General features: G+C 33.8%; 1 protein-coding gene across 1 annotated transcript in view; it reads left to right on the plus strand.

Annotated features, from left to right (window-relative positions):
* The window catches only part of LOC106690622 (CTTNBP2 N-terminal-like protein), a gene marked incomplete at its 5' end in the record, with an annotated part of 87652 nt that extends 77629 nt beyond the window's left edge, over window positions 1-10023 (plus strand). Inside the window, 2 exon segments of the mRNA XM_067051561.1 lie at window positions 4829-4917; window positions 6009-10023. Of these exon segments, the coding sequence (XP_066907662.1) occupies window positions 4829-4917; window positions 6009-6350 (431 nt within the window).
* Window positions 10024-19254: the final 9231 nt, after the last annotated feature.

Genomic DNA, 19254 nt, shown 5'->3' on the forward strand with positions numbered 1-19254 from the left:
GTCAAAAAAACTCAAATAGTAGAATTATACTATTTGAGTTTTTTTGACCGCACCCGGACCATATTCCTTTCATCTTTACACACGGTCAATCTATAATCTTCCAGTAATAATAATAATCTTTATTTATTCTGGGATTGATCTCTCTAGAATAATTTATAGGCGTCAAAATTATGCTTTAGAGCCTTAAAGTAAATTACAAAATAGAGATGAAATTACAAGATGTCATAAAATAATACAATGAATTTAAAAAGATACAAATAAACAACAATAATTAACAGAATATATAAAATAATGATAAAACAAATAAAATAAAACCACCTGTCATATCATAAAATGACTTCTGATAGTAAATAAAAAAAATGATAAAAAATCAAATACAATTAAACTAAAAAATAATAAATGAAAAGAGATAATTTCTGCTAGTGTACATATTTTCAATTATAAATGAAAATCTAAGACATAAAATACAGAAAATATATAAAACTTTTTTGAAACTTTCAATTGTTATTCTTCCGGAATTGGGTGGACAGAAGGTAGTCGAAGATACGGGATTTGAAGATTGGAAGGGTATTAGAACTACGAATAAAGGAGGAAATAGAATTCCATTGGGAAGGGGAACATATGAGGAAAAATCTACCAAAGGCTTTGATTCGATGGTCAGTTACATATAAGTCTGAAGGCCGTGAGCGGGTATTTCAGGAATGCACTAAGGACTTAAATTGAAGTATATCTGAGATGTACGATGGACGGCAGGATTGGATAACTTGATAGAGAAAGGAAGCAAGGAAATATTTACAACGGAAGGAGGGGTAAAGCCATTTCAACTCTTCATAAAATCGGGTGACAGAGGCATCCCTGGGGACTCCAAAGATGAATCGTACAAAGCAATTATTTAACCGATTTAATTTTGCTTCGAGATCCTCAGAGACACCCCTGTAAACCACACAGCAATAGTCAAAGTGGAGGAATATTAAGGAAGTAACCAGGGCCCTGTGGGTTTTAAAAGGAAAGTAGGTGACAAAGATAATTTAAACGCTTCAGGGTGAAAAAGGTACTACAGGAAATATCGGAGACGTGGTTTTTCCAGGAGAGTTGGTCTATAGTGACACCAAGGTTTTTAACGTATGGATGGAATTGTATTGGATTGTTGTTTAGGAATAAAGTTGGAATATGAGGAATAGTTTTCAGGAGGTGATTGGATCCTATTACGATTGCCTTGGTCTTCTCTGCACTCAACTTAAGCTTGTTTTCTTGTGCCCACTGAGTAATCTTCTCTGTAGCAACTAATAGGTCAGAAGGTGGGAAGGAAAGGTAAATTTGGAAATCATCTGCATACAAATGGTATTGAGAATGTTCGATAAGGATGGGAAGGTCATTGATGTAGATAGCGAAAAGGGTAGGGGATAGCGATGAACCCTGAGGGACACCACAGGGATGTTGTGGTCAACCGTCTCAAATGCTTTAGAGAAATCAAGGATGAGGATAGTTAGGTTTTGGTGTTCCATGGCAGTTTGGAGGTCGTGGGTTATTTTTCGGAGAGCGAATTGTGTTAAATAGCCACAGGTCGAAAGCCGGGATTGGAGGGGATTGATGAGGGATCGTTCTTCTAGGAAGTTTGAGAGTTGGTTTTGAACAAGGTGTTCTAACGGTTTTGAAAGGTTAGAGAAGGGAGAAATAGGGCGGAAGTCATTAGGTGTAGAAGGATTTGAGATTTTATTTAATGATCAAACTAAAGCACTTTTCCAACTAGAAGGAAATGTGGCATTTTGCAAGGAAAAATTGTATATATGATAAAGTATGGGGATAAGGACTGGGAGACAGGATTTAATCAACTTAATAGGAATGTTGTCGGGTCCATGATCGTTGGTATGGGATCTTAGAATAGTGGCTAGTAATTCTTTGTAAGATATGTGGGAAAAAAAGAAGTTTTCAGGATTGAAGGTGTTGGGAATATCAGGAAAGATTGATGGGTCAGTAACATTCCATGTGAAATGGTTGTTGAGATCGTCAGGTGTTATTGGAAGGGAGCTGAAGTTATTGGATTCTGGTAGGGATAAATTTTGGAGTATTTTCCACTTGGATTTGGGATCGGGAGCATTGGAGAGGGCGTGATGAATGTGAAGGGATTTAGCACATCTAACTGCTAACTGGGTTGCATTACAGAGTAGTTTAAAATTAAAATAATCTGCAGACAGGCGGGTCTGAAGAAATTTGCGTCTAGCTGCTTCGCTTCTTTTTATCATTTCCTTTTTTTCTGGAGTAAGCCAAGGTGCAATTGGACGGCGTAAGGTTCGGGTTTTGAGCGGAGCATGGATGTCCAATATAGATTCCAGATGTGAAGTGAGGGTGGAAACCATAGGGTTGATGGAGTTATAAGAGTGTATAATGTCCCACTGGACAGATTCAAGGTCAGGTTGAAGGGATTCATAGGAAAGGAGGTCCAAATTACAGTATGATGGAAGGTATTATTGAATGGAACTCGGGGAGATCAATAAATATATAAATACAGTTAATAATAGAGGAGAGGATATGGTTGAAATTTCAAAAAACATGTATTCTGCATGGGGAATGTTAGGAGAGGGGGATTGGAGTAGATATACCCGGTGCGCGTCGTTTTCATTCCAATCTAAGTGGCGAGTGGAGAAATCCCTCTTAGCTCTTCTTTGCCGCACCAGCTCATCTCTTAGTGTTTGACGGAAGAATCTCACTATGATAGGGCCTGGGCCTCTTTCCTGTTTAGACTTGAGCCGTATCGCGTGGTCCAGATCGTCCGGACACAGTTTCACGCCCAGGCCTGCACCAATACTGAGAATCGTTCCGATCACAGTCTATCCCTGCTATTCTGGGATGCCTCTAATCTCTAAAGTGTTTTTTAGGTTATTTTGCTCTGCCTGATTAAGTCGACCCTCCAGGTCCGATAATTTAACTTTAAGGGTTTTGTTTTCAATGGATAATTCATCCATTTAGTTTTTCTGCTGCTCCAGGAGTGATTCAATCTTCTGTAGCCTTTCCATGTTTTCAAAGGAAAGCTCGGACTGCTTCTAAAGAGAGCCCTTTATGTCTAAGCTCTTCAATGCCCTTTAACCTCCTCAATTAGCCCCTTTAAGAGATGAATCATTGAGGCAGGTTCATTACCTTTTAATGTGCTGGAACCTGGTTCACATTCAGCACAGGTCCATTTTTTAATATCTGGGTCTGAGCTTTCAAGTTTGATACATTTAATATGATATATATTTTGACAATTCAAACATGAAATTTTCAATTTATCTTCTCTTGAAATTGATTTATTACAGCTCTTACAGATCACCATCTTGCTGATTGAAAGAAATGAATGAAATTTAAAGGACTAAAAGAAGTAAATAATAATAATAACACGGTAACAGTTTGTTGGTTTTCACAGCCACTTACCGATAAAGCGCTCAGGCAAACAAATCCCCACTCCAGTCCACCTGTACTGAGCAACTAATATCTTCAATATTCTCTAACTATATACTTGCTTAGAATTTTACCGTTTAGTCATTTTCAGGATATGCACACTGTAACCCACTGCTACTTATTATAATGTCTGTAATATCTTCAGAAATGTCTGCAGAATCAGTTATGTACTCAAAGTTACCATTTTTTTAGATGTAACTTGCTGAATATACTTTATTTGGTATATTTCGTAGATTTAGAACATCTTATCATAGTATCCTTAAGTACTGAACTGTTTTTTGAAGCTTTTTACATAGACACTGAGACAAAAGTCACTTAAGCTTTGTATTTTTAATTGTATTAATGTCAGTAAGAATGAATCTCACATCTGCTTGTCTTGGTGTTTTCTTTCTAGGTTTCACTTGTTAAGTGTGGGGAAGGTGGCGATATGGTTGGGGATCAAATTTAAGTTAATAACTAGGTTTATTTAATCTTTCTTGCTTCCATGTATCTATTTTTGTTTAGTTTATGCTATCAGTTAAAAAAAGAAAAAGATATTGTAACGTTTGTGAAATAGGTGTGATTTCATAACATTAAAAAAAAGAAAGAAATCTGAAATCATTTGCTTTTCAGCCCCTAGTGGTTTGGCATGAAATGAATCCCTGTATTTAGAGGAAATTGTTTAATAAGTGAGTAAAACATCAATTCCTTTAATATAAAGGTAAAAAATATCCTGATTTGTCCATTTCCTAGCCCTCTAATTTTTTTATCTCAGTTATTTTTTCACAAATATTTATATATTTCAAGTACTAAATTTTAAGATATGGAAGCAAAATAAAATCCAATTCTTGCCTACAAAAAAGTTTATTCATTAAGATAACATTATAAGCTTTTAATGATGTAGAAAATTTTTCAATAGCCTAAATTAGTGTTGTTATGAATAATTTTTCAAAAAATGGAGAATTGGAAAATTATTCTTGGAATTTTTTGGTTGCCGATTGAATTTGAAACCAAAAGTTGAAATTTTATTATTCATAACCCTTTATATGACAAATTACTTATTAATATTTGAACAAGTTTTAATTTCCTTTTTGAGTTGGAAAATTAGTTATAATGGCAGGCAGCATAAGTTTTAGATCTTCCAGCCTTAAGATTCAGAAATAGTAATATTAATTCATTTTGACTTTGGGAAATGAATTACCTGAAACAATCTTTTTTTCTTTTGTTATTCATTCCTAGTTCTGATGAATGTCTTACCGTCCAATGTTTTCTTTGATAAAGTGTATTGCATATTACATAGAAGGGAAGTAGGTAAACAATAATTGCCTATCTTGAAATTATATGGTTGTTTTTCCACATATTTTTGTGTTAGATTAGATAACATTTTTGAAATAACTTATTACAAATGTTTTAGCAACTGGTGTTGCTAGAAGTATCTCTCCTGGACATGGTATTCGAAGTATTGGTTATTGCTCTCAAGTACAGTCACCAATTCCAGCAAAGGTAATAACTTTTTTTGAAGATGTACTAATAATGTTATATTGAAACAATATGTCTTAAAAATATTTTATGCATTCTGCCCATCAGAATTTAGATGTATTCTTTTGTAACTGTCATCTTGATGTAGCTAGGTCTAAACTTAATTATTTTTGAATATGAACCTTAACTACTCTACTTTTGATTCCACAAAAATTTGGGAATTTTCATTTAGGTAATTTGATTGAAAACAGAGCTCCCATACTATAAAATAGGGATTGGTTTTATTAAATAACTTTTTTGTTACTATGTTCTAGTGTTAACAAAGGTTTCAGAACAGCTCCACTTTTTTGACAATAATTTACAGTTTTGATTTTTTTTTGTATAAAGAGTACCTTACTATTTGTTGACATTTATTAATATTTTAATTTAACCATTTCATAAATTGAATTATATCTTAAATTCATAATTTTTATAGCAATATTTGCAATGTTTGATGTTTTAAATCAGTATGTGGAGATATTAAATTATTTGTGAATATGAACCTTCACTAATCTACTTTTGATTTCACTGAAATTTGGGAATTTTCATTTAGGTGATTCGATTGAAAACAGGGCTCCATCAAACATAAATTTATGTATTTGATACATATAAAATAATACACTGACAGAAATAGAAATGGATCAAATGAAATCTAAATATATATTACCGTATAAAAATATAAGAATTAGGCTATTAACATCAGACATAAAAAAGTAAATTCATTTTAGTCCATTCACATGATATTATAACACAAAATTAAGACACACGCAATAAAATTAAGTTAGGAAGTAAATTTTTTAACCAATTCATAGAATTATATTAATTTTTATATTAAAAATGATAATAAAAAGTACTGTATTGTTTGACTAAATCAGTTCCCAACTGTTTGAATAACATAAAATTTAAAATTGTATTCAGTACCTTAACATTCTAAATTGTTTATAATTCATTAATCAACTTTATCAGTTCTTCATTTAATCATTACTCGTAGAAAAAGGCCAATAAGACTTTAATTTTAATGAATATTACTATAATCTTCTATATTTTTTTAATCTATAAATATATTTTTCTTCCAGATTGAGAAAAGGGTTACTACAAGCAGTATTGTGACAGCTAATAGTAAAGCAGTTCCTTCTTCTCATCAACGTCCATTGCCCACTGTTGGGCCTTCAAATGGTACTGATAAAAAACAACCAGTTCCAAGAGGAGTTCCTCCTCCTGTTCCACCTAATAAACCTGTAGTACCTCCAAAAAAAGACTCTGTTCTAATACGCCGTGGAGACAATACAAATGTAGATACTTCAAAATTTAAAGAAATAAAGCAAAATATTTTGAGTGAAAATCAAGAAGTTGCAATAGATGACCATTCTGAAACATACCAAAATATTAGTTCTTCTTCTCAATCTGGTGTAGTTTGACTTATAAAAATGTATTTAGGTAAAAATCTGAAAATTTGTGATTACTTGAACTCCTGAATTGGTTTGGTACCTGAAGATATTTTTTTCTCTGATTAGATATTGTAGCTTTAATTTTGTCCGTAAAAATAATGTAAATACGAAGAAATATTACTATACACCCTGATTACAAATGTGTAGTTTGTTTAGTATGTTAGGTAAAATCAGTTTTTTAATGTTCCAGTCTTAAATGTAGTAGTAAGAAAGACCTTGTAGTTAGTGATATTCTTGTTAATATTATGAAATGTGGGCTGTTGTAGCTGTTTTTTTTTTTATTTATTGTTTTTTTTACTTTAGTTATTTTATTTCTTCTAATCCTCTAAATCATCCTTAGCATGCAGTCTTTCTTATCATCTCTGCTGTCATCAAAATGATATTAGTTGTAAATCATTAGTTATATTAAATTAATGCTTGAAATCATTTTTATACATGTCTAGATAGGTTGCAGATTATGATTTATTTCATTTATTTGCTACCACTATGAAACAATAAATAAGAAGTATGAAATTGTGTCTGATATTTAAGGTAAAATGTGACTTATAGGGCATCTCACAAATCCTTGGAAATATTTGCAGTTTTAGTACACCTCAAGGGCTACCAAAAAACTTTTTATATAAGATCATGGTCTGATTCTCTATAGAATAGAACCTTCATATTTCATGTTTTGTAAGCAAGTCATGTTTATTGCTGAATAGGAAGTGACCACTCAAAAAATTGGTGAAAATAATGATGGTCCAATTACACCATCATAAAGTAGATTATTAAATTCCCTTTAAGAACTATGGTTTGGCTTAATAAGTCATCTAAGAGTCAGGAGACCTTATGGGCAGACTAATAGCAAACAGTTTTATTTTGACAGATCAGGAGCTAAATCTTGAAAGATTCGAAAAGAAACCCTGACTTCATTTTTTTATATTGATGCTTTTTTATTAAATGAAGAAGTTTTTTCTAAAATTGGACTTTCTTTAACCCTATAGGAGCCTGAGAACGACATCTACCAGTAACGTGTGATTTATAAAAAATAAAAAAAAACCTTTCTGCTACTGATCTGCGTGTAAGGCCTATTACGATAGATTTGTTAAGCTTAATCATATTTCTTAAAGGAAATCATATCTACTTTATGATGGTGTGATATTCATTGCCTTGAATAGTTTTAGAGTGGTCACTTCCTATTCTGCAAAAAACATAAAATATCAGTTTTCTCCTAGTTTTTGAAAAATATGGACTATGATCATATGATATCATATCATGATAAACTTTTTTGTAGCTATTGAGGTTTACTCTCACCTCTGAAAATATTACACAGGATTTATAGAATACTGTGATACACATTCACACACACACATATATAAAACTAAACTATAATGTGTGAATCAAAATTGGAAGATAATCATTAAATTTGGAATAATTGATTCATTATCATTACAATAATTTTTGAATAAAGTGAATTATAATAATGATTTTTTTTTTATATACTTTTTTGAAAACTACTTGTAATAGTTAAATTTTTTTATTGTCATTCTCTTTTAATCTTAACTTTTAATAATATTAGAGAGAGAGAGAGAGGGGGGGAGGGGGAGAGAGAGTGAGAGAGGGGGGGATTTTATTTAAGAATAATACTTGCTGGGTTATATACTTAAAAACTGTATGTGTTCTTTCTGAATGTTTGTATTGAATCATTCATTCAAATTTAATTCCAATACTTGGAAGTAGCATTCAGTCATATAATACAACTTGAGCAAGGCCCATCATAAATATACATGGGTCACTGTAAATACCATCAATTATAAGACTGAAAATGTATTATGTAAGTTCATTGAAATGGTTCCATTTTTAACTTAGATATATTGTTTCAATACTTTTTAAACATTAAATTCTTTCATGAGCATTAATGTGTTTGCTTTCATGTAATTTCTTCTTTATTAATGTTTGGTTTGTTTCATTAAAAAAATTAAGAATAGTCATTACTTCTAATTTAGATTGTACAATAAAGTGACATATAGCAAGAGATATTTGAGAATATATAAAAATTGGATGCATTAACAATATAGAATTGTATTTTCTCTTAGTATTTCTGCTATGAGCATGAGTTATGTCATTTATTTTTTGGTACATTGTCACAGTTCCTCATCAAGTGACAAAATTAAAAGGTATTGGAACAATGTTTTCCTTGATAAGATATTTGATAAAACATGTCATATATACATTTAAAAGTATTTTAACATAACTTTCTTGTACTTTGCAGAATATTTTGCTTTGATTTGGTATCGCATACTAGAAATAGGGATTGGTTTTACTAAATAAGCTTTTTATTTTAATCTATATTATAGTGTTAACAAAGCTTTCAGAACAGCTCCACTTTTTTGACAATAATTTACAGTTTTAATTTTTTTGTTTAAAGAGTACCTTATTATTTTTTTTACATCTATTAATATTTTAATTTAGCCATTTCATAAATTGAATAATATTTAAGTTTATTTTTGAATTGAAACAAGAATATTATAGTGACATCTATGTTAAGAAACAATGAAAACGGAATGATGAATTAAAATTTATAATCAATTATTTTTCACCAAAGAGATAATTTACCATGATGTAAATGTGCTCTTCTTAAATTCATAATTTGTATAACAATATTGGCATATGGCTTGATGTTTCAAATCAGTATGTGGAGGTATTGAATTATGTTATTGTTATTTCTTTTTTCAAATACATTAATTATTAAGATTAATTTCTCAATATGTTCATTGATTTCCATTTCAAGCATGAGTATACTTTTTATTATTTAAAGACCAATTATTAATTTGTGATATATTTTTTTAAATGACTAAAAATGGTATTTGGTAACAGTTATTTTAAAAGTGATAATGTATTTATTAAGTTTTAAAAAAAATGACAATGATGTGCTTGCTAGCATATTTTGCTGTAATTCAACCCTCTAAAAATTAAAAGCAGTTGAGATTTAAAGAGAGGAAACAATGTGAGTAATATATTTTACTAAACAAGTTATTATTAAAATGATGGAAGATTGCTTATTGACTGTGTGTATTAATAAATGGAATATGGTCCAGGTGCGGTCAAATTAAACTCAAATAGTAATATTATGTACTATTTGAGTTTAATTTGACTGCACCTGGACCATACTCCATTTATTATTAAAATAATATGTTATTCTTTAAACACATTTATAACATTTTGACTCCATATTAAAATTCCTGTAAGTTAAAAGAATCAATGTCTATGTATGAACAACTGTTTAATTTTATTTTCACAAATTAAATATATACTTTTTCCGCTTCATGTATAAGCCTTTAAAGAAAATGAATTTATATTAATTATTAGTTATTACTGTGATTTGTTGAAGTGTGTATTGACCAATATAGAGTATATTATTTCACTATCAGAAACTGTTTTTTTGGAAATTTTAATTTTGTTTTAACTGAAATCAGTGGTTATTGTATAATATATATATAATTATTTTCAATAAAAAGCAAACAATATATATTCATATAATATAATAATCACATTAATCAGTGATATATTTGGATCTGTTTTTATATGTTGATATCTAGACAATATACATTTTCTGCAAATCTAAAATGACTCCATTTTAGCCTATAGTTTATATCCTTTTATGAATACATTTATATAAAAATATATTAGTCTGAATTTTGTAATATTTTTATTTTATAACGTACCTTAAAACCTCATTCCGCAATTCTTACGTGTAGAAGATTGAAAATTTAAGTATATTTTAGTGATGACTATGTTGAAAAATTTTCAACACCCAAATTTTGATTCAATCATTTTCTTTAGTATAAAGAAAATAATAAATCTAAGATGAATATCATCAATTAGAAATGATATATTGACATGTGTGGGTTTATAGTTTGACCTGATTGTGATCAGGTAACAAAACAAATTTATTTTTACTTCAGTAAAATTTGATAAAGGCTGTATTTTACATATCTTAATTAATAACAAGATCATTGATTGACTTTACTTATGCATTTTCTCAATTATTGTATTAATCAATATTATTTGTTTTATAATGATGAAAAAATAGTTGACCATTGATAATATATATGAGGAGAAGATGGTAGGGAGTGTGGTCTGAGAATAACACAAATAAGTTGAAAAATTTATTTATTAGTACCAACATTTCAGCCAGAATTACTAGCCTTCTTCAGTACTAAAAACGAAAACAAAATAACAACCAATGAATAAAAGGATATATATTGTAGGAGGATAGTCCGGGTGGCGGTGAATAAAGGTATCAAAACAGCAAAAGAAAACTATTTATTGTAAACCAACGTTTCGCCCCACTTTGCCAGGGCTTCGTCAGAATGGATTGGTGAGAATGACTGACCTGTTTTGAGACCAACCAGTCAGTCTCAACACTCCATTCTGACAGCCTTGCAAAGTGGGGTGAAACATTGATTACAATAAATAGTTTTCCTTTACTATTTTGATACCTTTATTCACCGCCACCCGGACTATCCTCCTACAATCTACTTCATATGGTCAACTATCTTCTTTCAAGAGGATATATAGAATGATTAAAGTAAATAATTGTACAAAATGAAAACAAAGAATCTTACCGCACTCGCCGCTGACCTCACCACTTGGATTTCCTTCCTCTTCCAAGCATGTGTGTTTTATTCTCTTTTTTCTTATCTTTCTTTTACCCCCTTCTTCTCTATTCTTTTCTTATTTTTCCTTATCCAGGTTATTAGTTTTGTTCACCATATATTATTATTGTCTAATTACTTCTTTGTATTACCTAACTTTATATTTTGTTTCTAGTATTTTACTTAAATATTTCATTAGTTGCATATATTTTCTTTCTCTTTGGTTTTCCATAACTTTAATTTTTAATTATTATGGTTAAATTAAAATATTCATATTTCTTTATTAATTATGTTATTTTACTTACATATTTAATTACCTATGTATACGTATTTCTCACTTCTTTCATTACTTTATTTTTATCTATTATCGTTCTGTATAATTATTTACTTTAATCATTCTATGTATCCTTTTATTCATTCGTTGTTATCTTGTTATTTGTTCTTAGCCCTGATGAAGGCTAGGAATTCTGGCTGAAACGTTGGCACTAATAAATAAGTGTTTTAAACTTATTTGTGTTATTCTCTGAACGCACCTCCAACCATCTTCTCTTCATGTTATTTCTTTTATATTGCACTTCCTCATATCACCAACTTATTAAATTTTGATTCTTGAGTTGAATTTTTTCATACTTATGGGTAAAACAATCATTATATAGTTTTGAGGCTAAATCATCACACCATAAAAACCATGAAGTGTTGAGGATTATTTCAAATGATGATTACAAATGATATGCTGATATATTCTAATTTATTTGGTCTGTTACTAAGTATAAGTTTCAATTTTTAACTGTACTGCTGGCTAACCAATAGTTCTTTTTATTATAAATTCTCTACTGATAACTTCTTAGTGCATAAATTATCAGTAGTGTGAATTATAGGCCCATTATTATTTTTTTTAAGTTTAAATAAGAATCGAATACTGTTCTTCAAACAAGTTTTAAAGTGAAACTAAAATCTTCCTGTCCTTTAGAGTACAAGTGGTTGTTTTTATTTATATAATATTGAATTAAGACTTTCTGACTGAGTGTTGAATATTAATAAGTCATTAGAATACTTAAGTTTGTTTGTAATGTATAATTTTTCACTACTCCATATATAGTAGCAATAGAAATCATTCTATAAACTATTAATTTTAATTTGTGAATAGAAAATAATTTTTCTTTAACTGTTAATTATTTTACAATGAATTAAATTGTTCACTTTTCCTCAGAGAAAACTGAAAAGGAATACTAAGTATTATATTCTAAATCGAATTAAAACCTTTGATTCTGTAAGTGATCTTCTAAAGCATAAATTAGTCTTAAGCTTTTTATGATAAGTACTAAATATATTCTATTCAAATTATCATTACATTCTATTCTATGTTTTTGTAAAGTGAAAAACTAATCCAATGGTTGTAGATGATCATCAAGAAAATACAAAGGCCTCACGTCCACTGGAAGCATAACTGTGTATGGCACTGTGCAGCCTATGAAGTTATTTTTTCATGCTTTATGTTCAGCTATGTTCTTTCCATATAATTGTCTGTCTGTGACATTCTATGACCATTTGTCATGCAGAAATTCCAAACAGATATTTGTCAAATGAGATTTGGCAAGACAAGCACCATCCTAGTGGAGGGTCCCACCATTCACTTCTCCATGTAAAGATTGTTTAGACTTTTTTATGCCAAGTGCTGAAACTTGTGAAATTTTTCACAAATTATCACACATTTTATGCGTCTGGTGAACGTGAGGCTTTTAGAAAACTGTAAAAATATTTCATGTGAATCTGTAGAAATCTTTATCATGTTTATTATAATTAAAAGTAATATTTTATGCTGTAGAATACAAAACTTTTACTATGGATATGATAATTATTTCTGAAAAATCATTAAAAGTGGTTGGTACCAAGAAAAGCTGTGCCGTAAGATGATTTTAGCTTTTTTTTTTGTTATACTGTCTAAAAATTACATTTAATATTGCCTCCCAAAAATCTAAATTATAGTTAGCCTTGAATTTATCTCAACATCATGTAGAATATGAGTTACTTGAATGTTTATTTTCTCTTCAGAGACCATTCTCCTATGGTTTTCTCTAATTAAAATTCTCACTATGGGACCAGTATCACTACACATTTCAAAGGCTCAGACATTTTTTTTTTTTTTTCACAATATACCAAGGTACACCTTTTAAAATATCAAATAAATTTATTCTTTTTTCTAGTTACTGAAAGTTATTTTTCAACCTTATGACAGGATAAAATCGTTTATTTATTTTATATACCTTTATTCACATAAATTTAAATACAGTACCCATAAAATGTAGATCATTAATGCTTCATCAGGGCTAAAAAAGATACTAACGGAGAAAAAAAAAGGAAGAATGGTGGGGAGACAAAGTTTGATGATCTTAACAGGAATATGGTCAGGGCCTTAATCATTAATCCTAGACTTGATGAATGCTGAGACTAAATTATCTGGGGAAACAATTAAGGATCAAATAGGATTTCAGGAATATGAAAAGAGGAAGAGTCACATAATGTTACTGAAGGAGGGGGAGCAGCAAAAAAAGAATTAAGTTCGTCCGGATTGACTGGATAATATGGACAGGATTTGGAGCTTACAATGGAGAGGTTCTTAAGGATTTTCCATTTGGATTTAGGACCAGGTGCTTGGGATAGGATATTGTGAAAGTATTGCTCCTTGGCGCGGCGTAAGGATGTTTCGGATGGATTTGGAGGTGTAATAATGCTCTAAAATTCTGAAGCGTCTTCTGGTCGCATCTCGTTTTCTCATTAATTCTCTTATTTCTGAGTTGATCCAGGGAGCCAGAGAGCGTTTGAAGGTACGGGTTTTAAGAGGAGCATGTTGGTTTAGGAATTTAAGGAGATTCGAGGATAGGCATTCGACCATATCGTCAATGGATAAAAGTAAATAGATAGGTTCTAAGGAGAAGGAAAGTGAATTAAGATAGGGACCAATGTTTTCTATAGTTAAGGAATCAAGGTTTCACCAACTAATCTTCTTTGGTAAAGGCAAGGGAGTGCGAAAATTGTAGAAATGAAGGGGGAAAGAAAAGACATAAGAATTTGGGAGGAGGATAAAAGGTTCTGTGGGGAATCAATAATAAATATATCAAGCCAGGTATCAGTGGACTGGGTATGATGTGTGGATTGGTAGGGAACAATATAAAGGTCTAGGGAAAAAATTAGGTCCATAAGGTATGATTGATCGGGAGAGTCAGTGAGAAGGATGGTGTTGAGATCGCCTGCGATTATTATGTTTTGGAAGAGAGGAATATATGAAAGGAAGGAGGATTCAAATCTATCATCAAAACGGACTCGAGGTGGACGGTAAATGACAATGCAGAGGAGGGAAAGGGAGCTTGAAGTAAATTGTACAAAAATGTATTCCAAATGGGGGGTGTCAAAGGAAGGAAACTTTAGTAGGATTTTGGCCCTCAGATTGTCATGAACGTATAGAGCAAGTCCACCACCAGTACGGTCCATTCGGTCATGACGAAGAAGGGTATGGTTGGGGATGGAGATGGAGGAAGTTGGGATATTTGGTTTAAGCCACGTTTCTGAGACGGCAATGGTGTGGTAAAAATTTTGGAGGAAATAATTTAGAAATTCGTCATAATGTGCCGGAAGGGATTTGGAGTTAACATGGCAGGGTGTTAGGATACTAGTCATGTAAGACTTAAGGAAAGAGTGTGAAACAGTGAGGATCAAATTTATTATTGGAGTAAGGATGGAAAATCGAGAGTGTGTTGAAAAGGATATTTGGGTTAACATCAAGGGAGAGGGTACATTTACTATTTTCCTATTTGAATACAATGTGACATGGGCAATAAACTCGTATTAAGCATTAAAAAAATATGCTGAGTGAAAAAACATGTATTGCAATGTTGACACCGCGACTAGCGATCATAAACTATCTATTTATAAGCGTTGTTCCACCGTATTTCTTATCACTTAAACTAATTAAACCATTAAATAAATCAAATTAATAAAATAATTCTCTTCAATTCTTAACAGTTACAGAAATTACAAGTTTTAAATGGTGAAGAAATTGATGAAAAAAATGTGCTTGATCGAAATGTTCATATTAACTTCAAAAGTTCTGAAAAGTTAGGATGCAGTCGAAAGACGAGAAGTCCAAATCATCTACAATAGGACAGAAGACCAGTTGGAGATGTTTGAACCAGGGACTCAATGAAGTGATTGTGAAACATTTGAAAAAAAAAAACATATTTAAGAGGTTGTGTTAAAGTGTGAAATAAAAATTCATTTTTTATTATATACAAGTTTCTCTGTGGCAAATGGTGAATATATGGATTGTAGTTCACTAGCCGTTATGTTCTTTATTTGGCCATTCGTTTTTGTTATGAGCACTTCAAAACTTGTGTTCTTTGTGCTCACCACAGTTTGAACGCTTTATGTTGTATAACCGTAACAAATAAAGTATTAAGAACATTTAATTTGTATCTACCCCCGCTCAACATACAGAAGTGGGTCTTTTCTCCAGACACGAATTATCTGTGGGCTTGCACAATGGGAAACTTGTTAACTAACAGTGGGGCTCATTGTGCTCACAGCAACCGTTTCGACCATGCCTATTTAGTTCCCTTATTTTTACCTAAAGAGTTTTTTTTTAATATTACCGGAGTTTTCTCCTATTGGCCAGATCCTAACAGACAGAGTCAACGTTTCAGCAACATAATTATATTCCAAATAAACCCATGGATGGATTTTATAAATATTTTCGGAGTAAGTACTTCCTTGCTCTGGGTGATGTAAACTGACAAGGTTGAACTTTTTATTCCACCTGGTTGCAATCTTTTCAGCAACTGCATGTTAGCATCTTTGCACCCTCCCCGAAAGAAGAGCTATCTTCTTCTTCTTTTATGTCACCCTGTAGTGTTTTCTTTGCGCAGGGCAGCATTCGATGAGGATTGCCACTGATCTCGGCTTCTTTGTTTGTTCCTACCTTGGCGGAGATTTTGTTACACAAACGGTCGACAAAAGAAGAACCTCTGGGGATACCATACAAGGTATCGCGGCAATTAGAATTTGAGGAGTTCAGGGAACTATCCTAGAGGATTCAGCAAATAGGATCGGTAGTGCTCCCAGAGCTCGACGAGATGGACGTTGTGATCCTCCAGAATAGTGCTCCCTACATTGAAGAGGAACTGTTGAGTATTTTCAATGTGAATCTTAATATAGGTCACTTTCCAAGAAATGGGAGGATCGTATCATGAGCCTCATGTACAAAGGAGGAGGCAAAGACAAGAACAATGCCGAAGACATAGCGGCCTATATGCATTATCCCAAACATGATTGTTGCCAGCTTAAGACGGATCCTCAGTGCTGCTGAGGGTGGGTAGGGTCGTTGAACAAAGAGTGGAGAAGTATGTATAACTAATACTCTTCGACACATCCTCCACCTACGACAGCGTTTGATGGTTCTTGGTAAATGGTTGCACCATTTCGACACCTTCAGCAACTTATACTCTATTGTGATTAGTTACTTCATTAACAGGAGCGTCAAGACCAGAGATTTGAAAGAAAATATAAAGAGGTTTTCTACAGGGCTTGGTCCCTATTGAAGACAGTGTTTGAAGAGCTGTGGGTGTAGAAGAGACAGGGTTACTTGTCACGGCATAGGTCGATGAACTGGCTGTCGTCGTGGACCTGAACAGCAGAGTGGTGCGTTATAGGGTGGTTCCGGATGGCTATTGCCAAAACCCAAGCCATACTCATAAGAGGCTTCACAGACCCTTGGGCTCACCCTTTCAACATCGATATCCAAGGCGAAAGGGTGAGACCAGGTGAAGAGGTAACGTACGTAAGCGTGAGAATAAGAGGCCACCATCCCTTACCTCATGTAATTAAGAGAGAATATAAGAGAATTTCAAGAGGGGCCTCATCCGCGTCTATCGTATCTTCTTCGTCTGATAATTCAGTTTCGGGAACTGTATTCCCCGATGGACCCGCCTCCTGTAGCGGGTTTGCATATATGGCCCGGGACAACCAGTCTGCGACAACATTTTGCGACCCTTTCTGATGTACAATTTGGAAGTTGTATGTACGAAGTTTTTCCTTCCATCGTCCAACCCTGACAGACGACTCCTTTAGCCCGTCCGTCCATAACAAAGGTTTATGATTCGTACGAAGGGTAAATCTCCTACCAAAAACATATGGACGGAAATGATCGACTGCCCAGACTTAATTCTTCTAAATCTTAATTTTTTTTTTAATCTAAATCTTTTTCATAAAAACCGATTGAATATATATTTTTTTGAACTGTTCTCTCATCCGGGATTTTTTTTTCTTTTGCTTTTTTCCTCCGGCTTTCTTATCTTTTTACTGACCAAGATGGTTAATGGTGATGGTCATCCACCACAACAGACCGCATTGAGGCAACCAGTTCTACAGATCCCGGTGGCGCAACAGGCTACTGGAGTTCCTGCGGCCCTGGCTGTTCCGGCAGTCCCGGCGGTGGTTCCAGCGCTACCCCTACTACCAGAGAACACTCTCGCGGCTGCTCACGCCAATATGTTGGCTAAAATGAAAGTGAAAGCAGTAACCTCTCAGGATATTAGAAAAGCCATCTCAGATTTGGAGCGGTTCTCAGGCGAAATCGGTGAGTTAAATCTATTTATTAAAGGTTGAGATCACATCATGGAGAGGTGTCAGCCATGGCAGCCAAGGTCTCAGAGGAGTTGCTAGACAAGAATGACGCGATTTCCCTCAAGACAGCACTCATATGCCGGATCAAGCGAAGTGTTTTGAACCATATTCAGGCAGACGAGGAAACAGCATGGCCAGTAGTGAAGGAAAGATTAAAGAAGGCCTATGGAGGAGGCAGATGGTCCCCAGAGGAAGACATTTTCTACATGCTGCCGGAGAGGAGAAAGCACGGACAGTCTAACGGACAGTACGCAGCCACGCTGTTAGGACAGTTTAATCTGACCACAGAAAAGATGAGAGAGACTCTTGGAGCGGATGTTGTCGGTTGGAAGATGAATTTTATCGACTGCATAATGAAGGTGCACCTAGCAAAGGAGACGAATAAAAGAGAAGGTTTACCACGGGACGCACTTTCGTGAAATGTGCTCAAGACATGATCGACGCGAGCGCTAGAGAGGAGGATTCAAGGATGGATGTCGATGATGGAGGATGGAACTGAGTACCGTACCACCGCACAAGCAATCCATCAACACCATTGAAGATAAGAGAACCCAGAGATAGTGGTAAAGATAGAGGCACGGGTAGAGAAAGGCGGCCGAACCAGGGCAGAATACGCAATGGAGGAGGGAAAGAAGACAGGAAGTGCCATGGGTGTGGAAAAGTAGGACATCTTGTGGCCCATTGCCCCGCACTAGGTGCATTGAGTGCGGCAATGAAGGCCACATAGCACGACTGTGCCCTTATATGTACAAAAGGGCAGAGACGGGACCAGGGGAACCGATGGTAATAAATTTCCAGCGGATACGGCGGAAAAGGCGAGAGGACTATAGACCTAGTGAGTCCTCTAGTGAATTCTCAGAAGCATCAGAAGCCTCAGGAACAGAGGGGGAAGGAAGAGGAGGACGGAGCAATAAACCGCAAAGCAGTAGATGGCGCCGAGTAAGTGAGGGAAGGAGATCAAGGCAAGAGAGTTGAAGTGGGTGCCAGGAGAGGGGCGACCGCACATTAGAGGTTTTCAACATCAAAGGAGGCGGGAGGCGCTGAGGAAGCTGAGCGGTGGTGAGAGGAAACTCCAGATGGATGTTCAGGTATGTCATTGTCAATTAATCACCCTGGGTGGGCCCTGTAGAGTAGAAGGGGAGGCGGACATTGATTTACAGGAATGGGGGATCGAAGAAGGAGTATTGAGGGTTCATATCGTGGAGAAAATGCCCCGTGAATATCAGGATATTATAGGTTGCGATCTACTAGGAAAGGCAAGTGCGGGGATTAGGAATAACAAGGGCCTGTGGACGATTCGGTTGGGGTAGAGGAGATATCGGTGTCGCGAGCTTCGAATGGGAGAAGCCAAACGGATAGGGCGATCCAAATATAGGACAAATATGCAGATATTTTCTTCAAGGAGGGAGAGTTACTGGGGGTGACTGGACAAACAATGCACCAAATCCCCCTGAAACAAGAAAAAATTACTTACGTAAAAGAGAGGAGGTATCCACATGCGCTCAGACAGCATATTCGGGAAGAGTTAGATAATCTGAAAAAACAGGGTATCATCGTAGATA

The sequence above is a fragment of the Halyomorpha halys genome, unplaced genomic scaffold, assembly GCF_000696795.3.
Source record: "Halyomorpha halys isolate HHAL.00 unplaced genomic scaffold, Hhal_1.1 Scaffold1779.1, whole genome shotgun sequence".
NCBI classification, from domain to species: domain Eukaryota; kingdom Metazoa; phylum Arthropoda; class Insecta; order Hemiptera; family Pentatomidae; genus Halyomorpha; species Halyomorpha halys.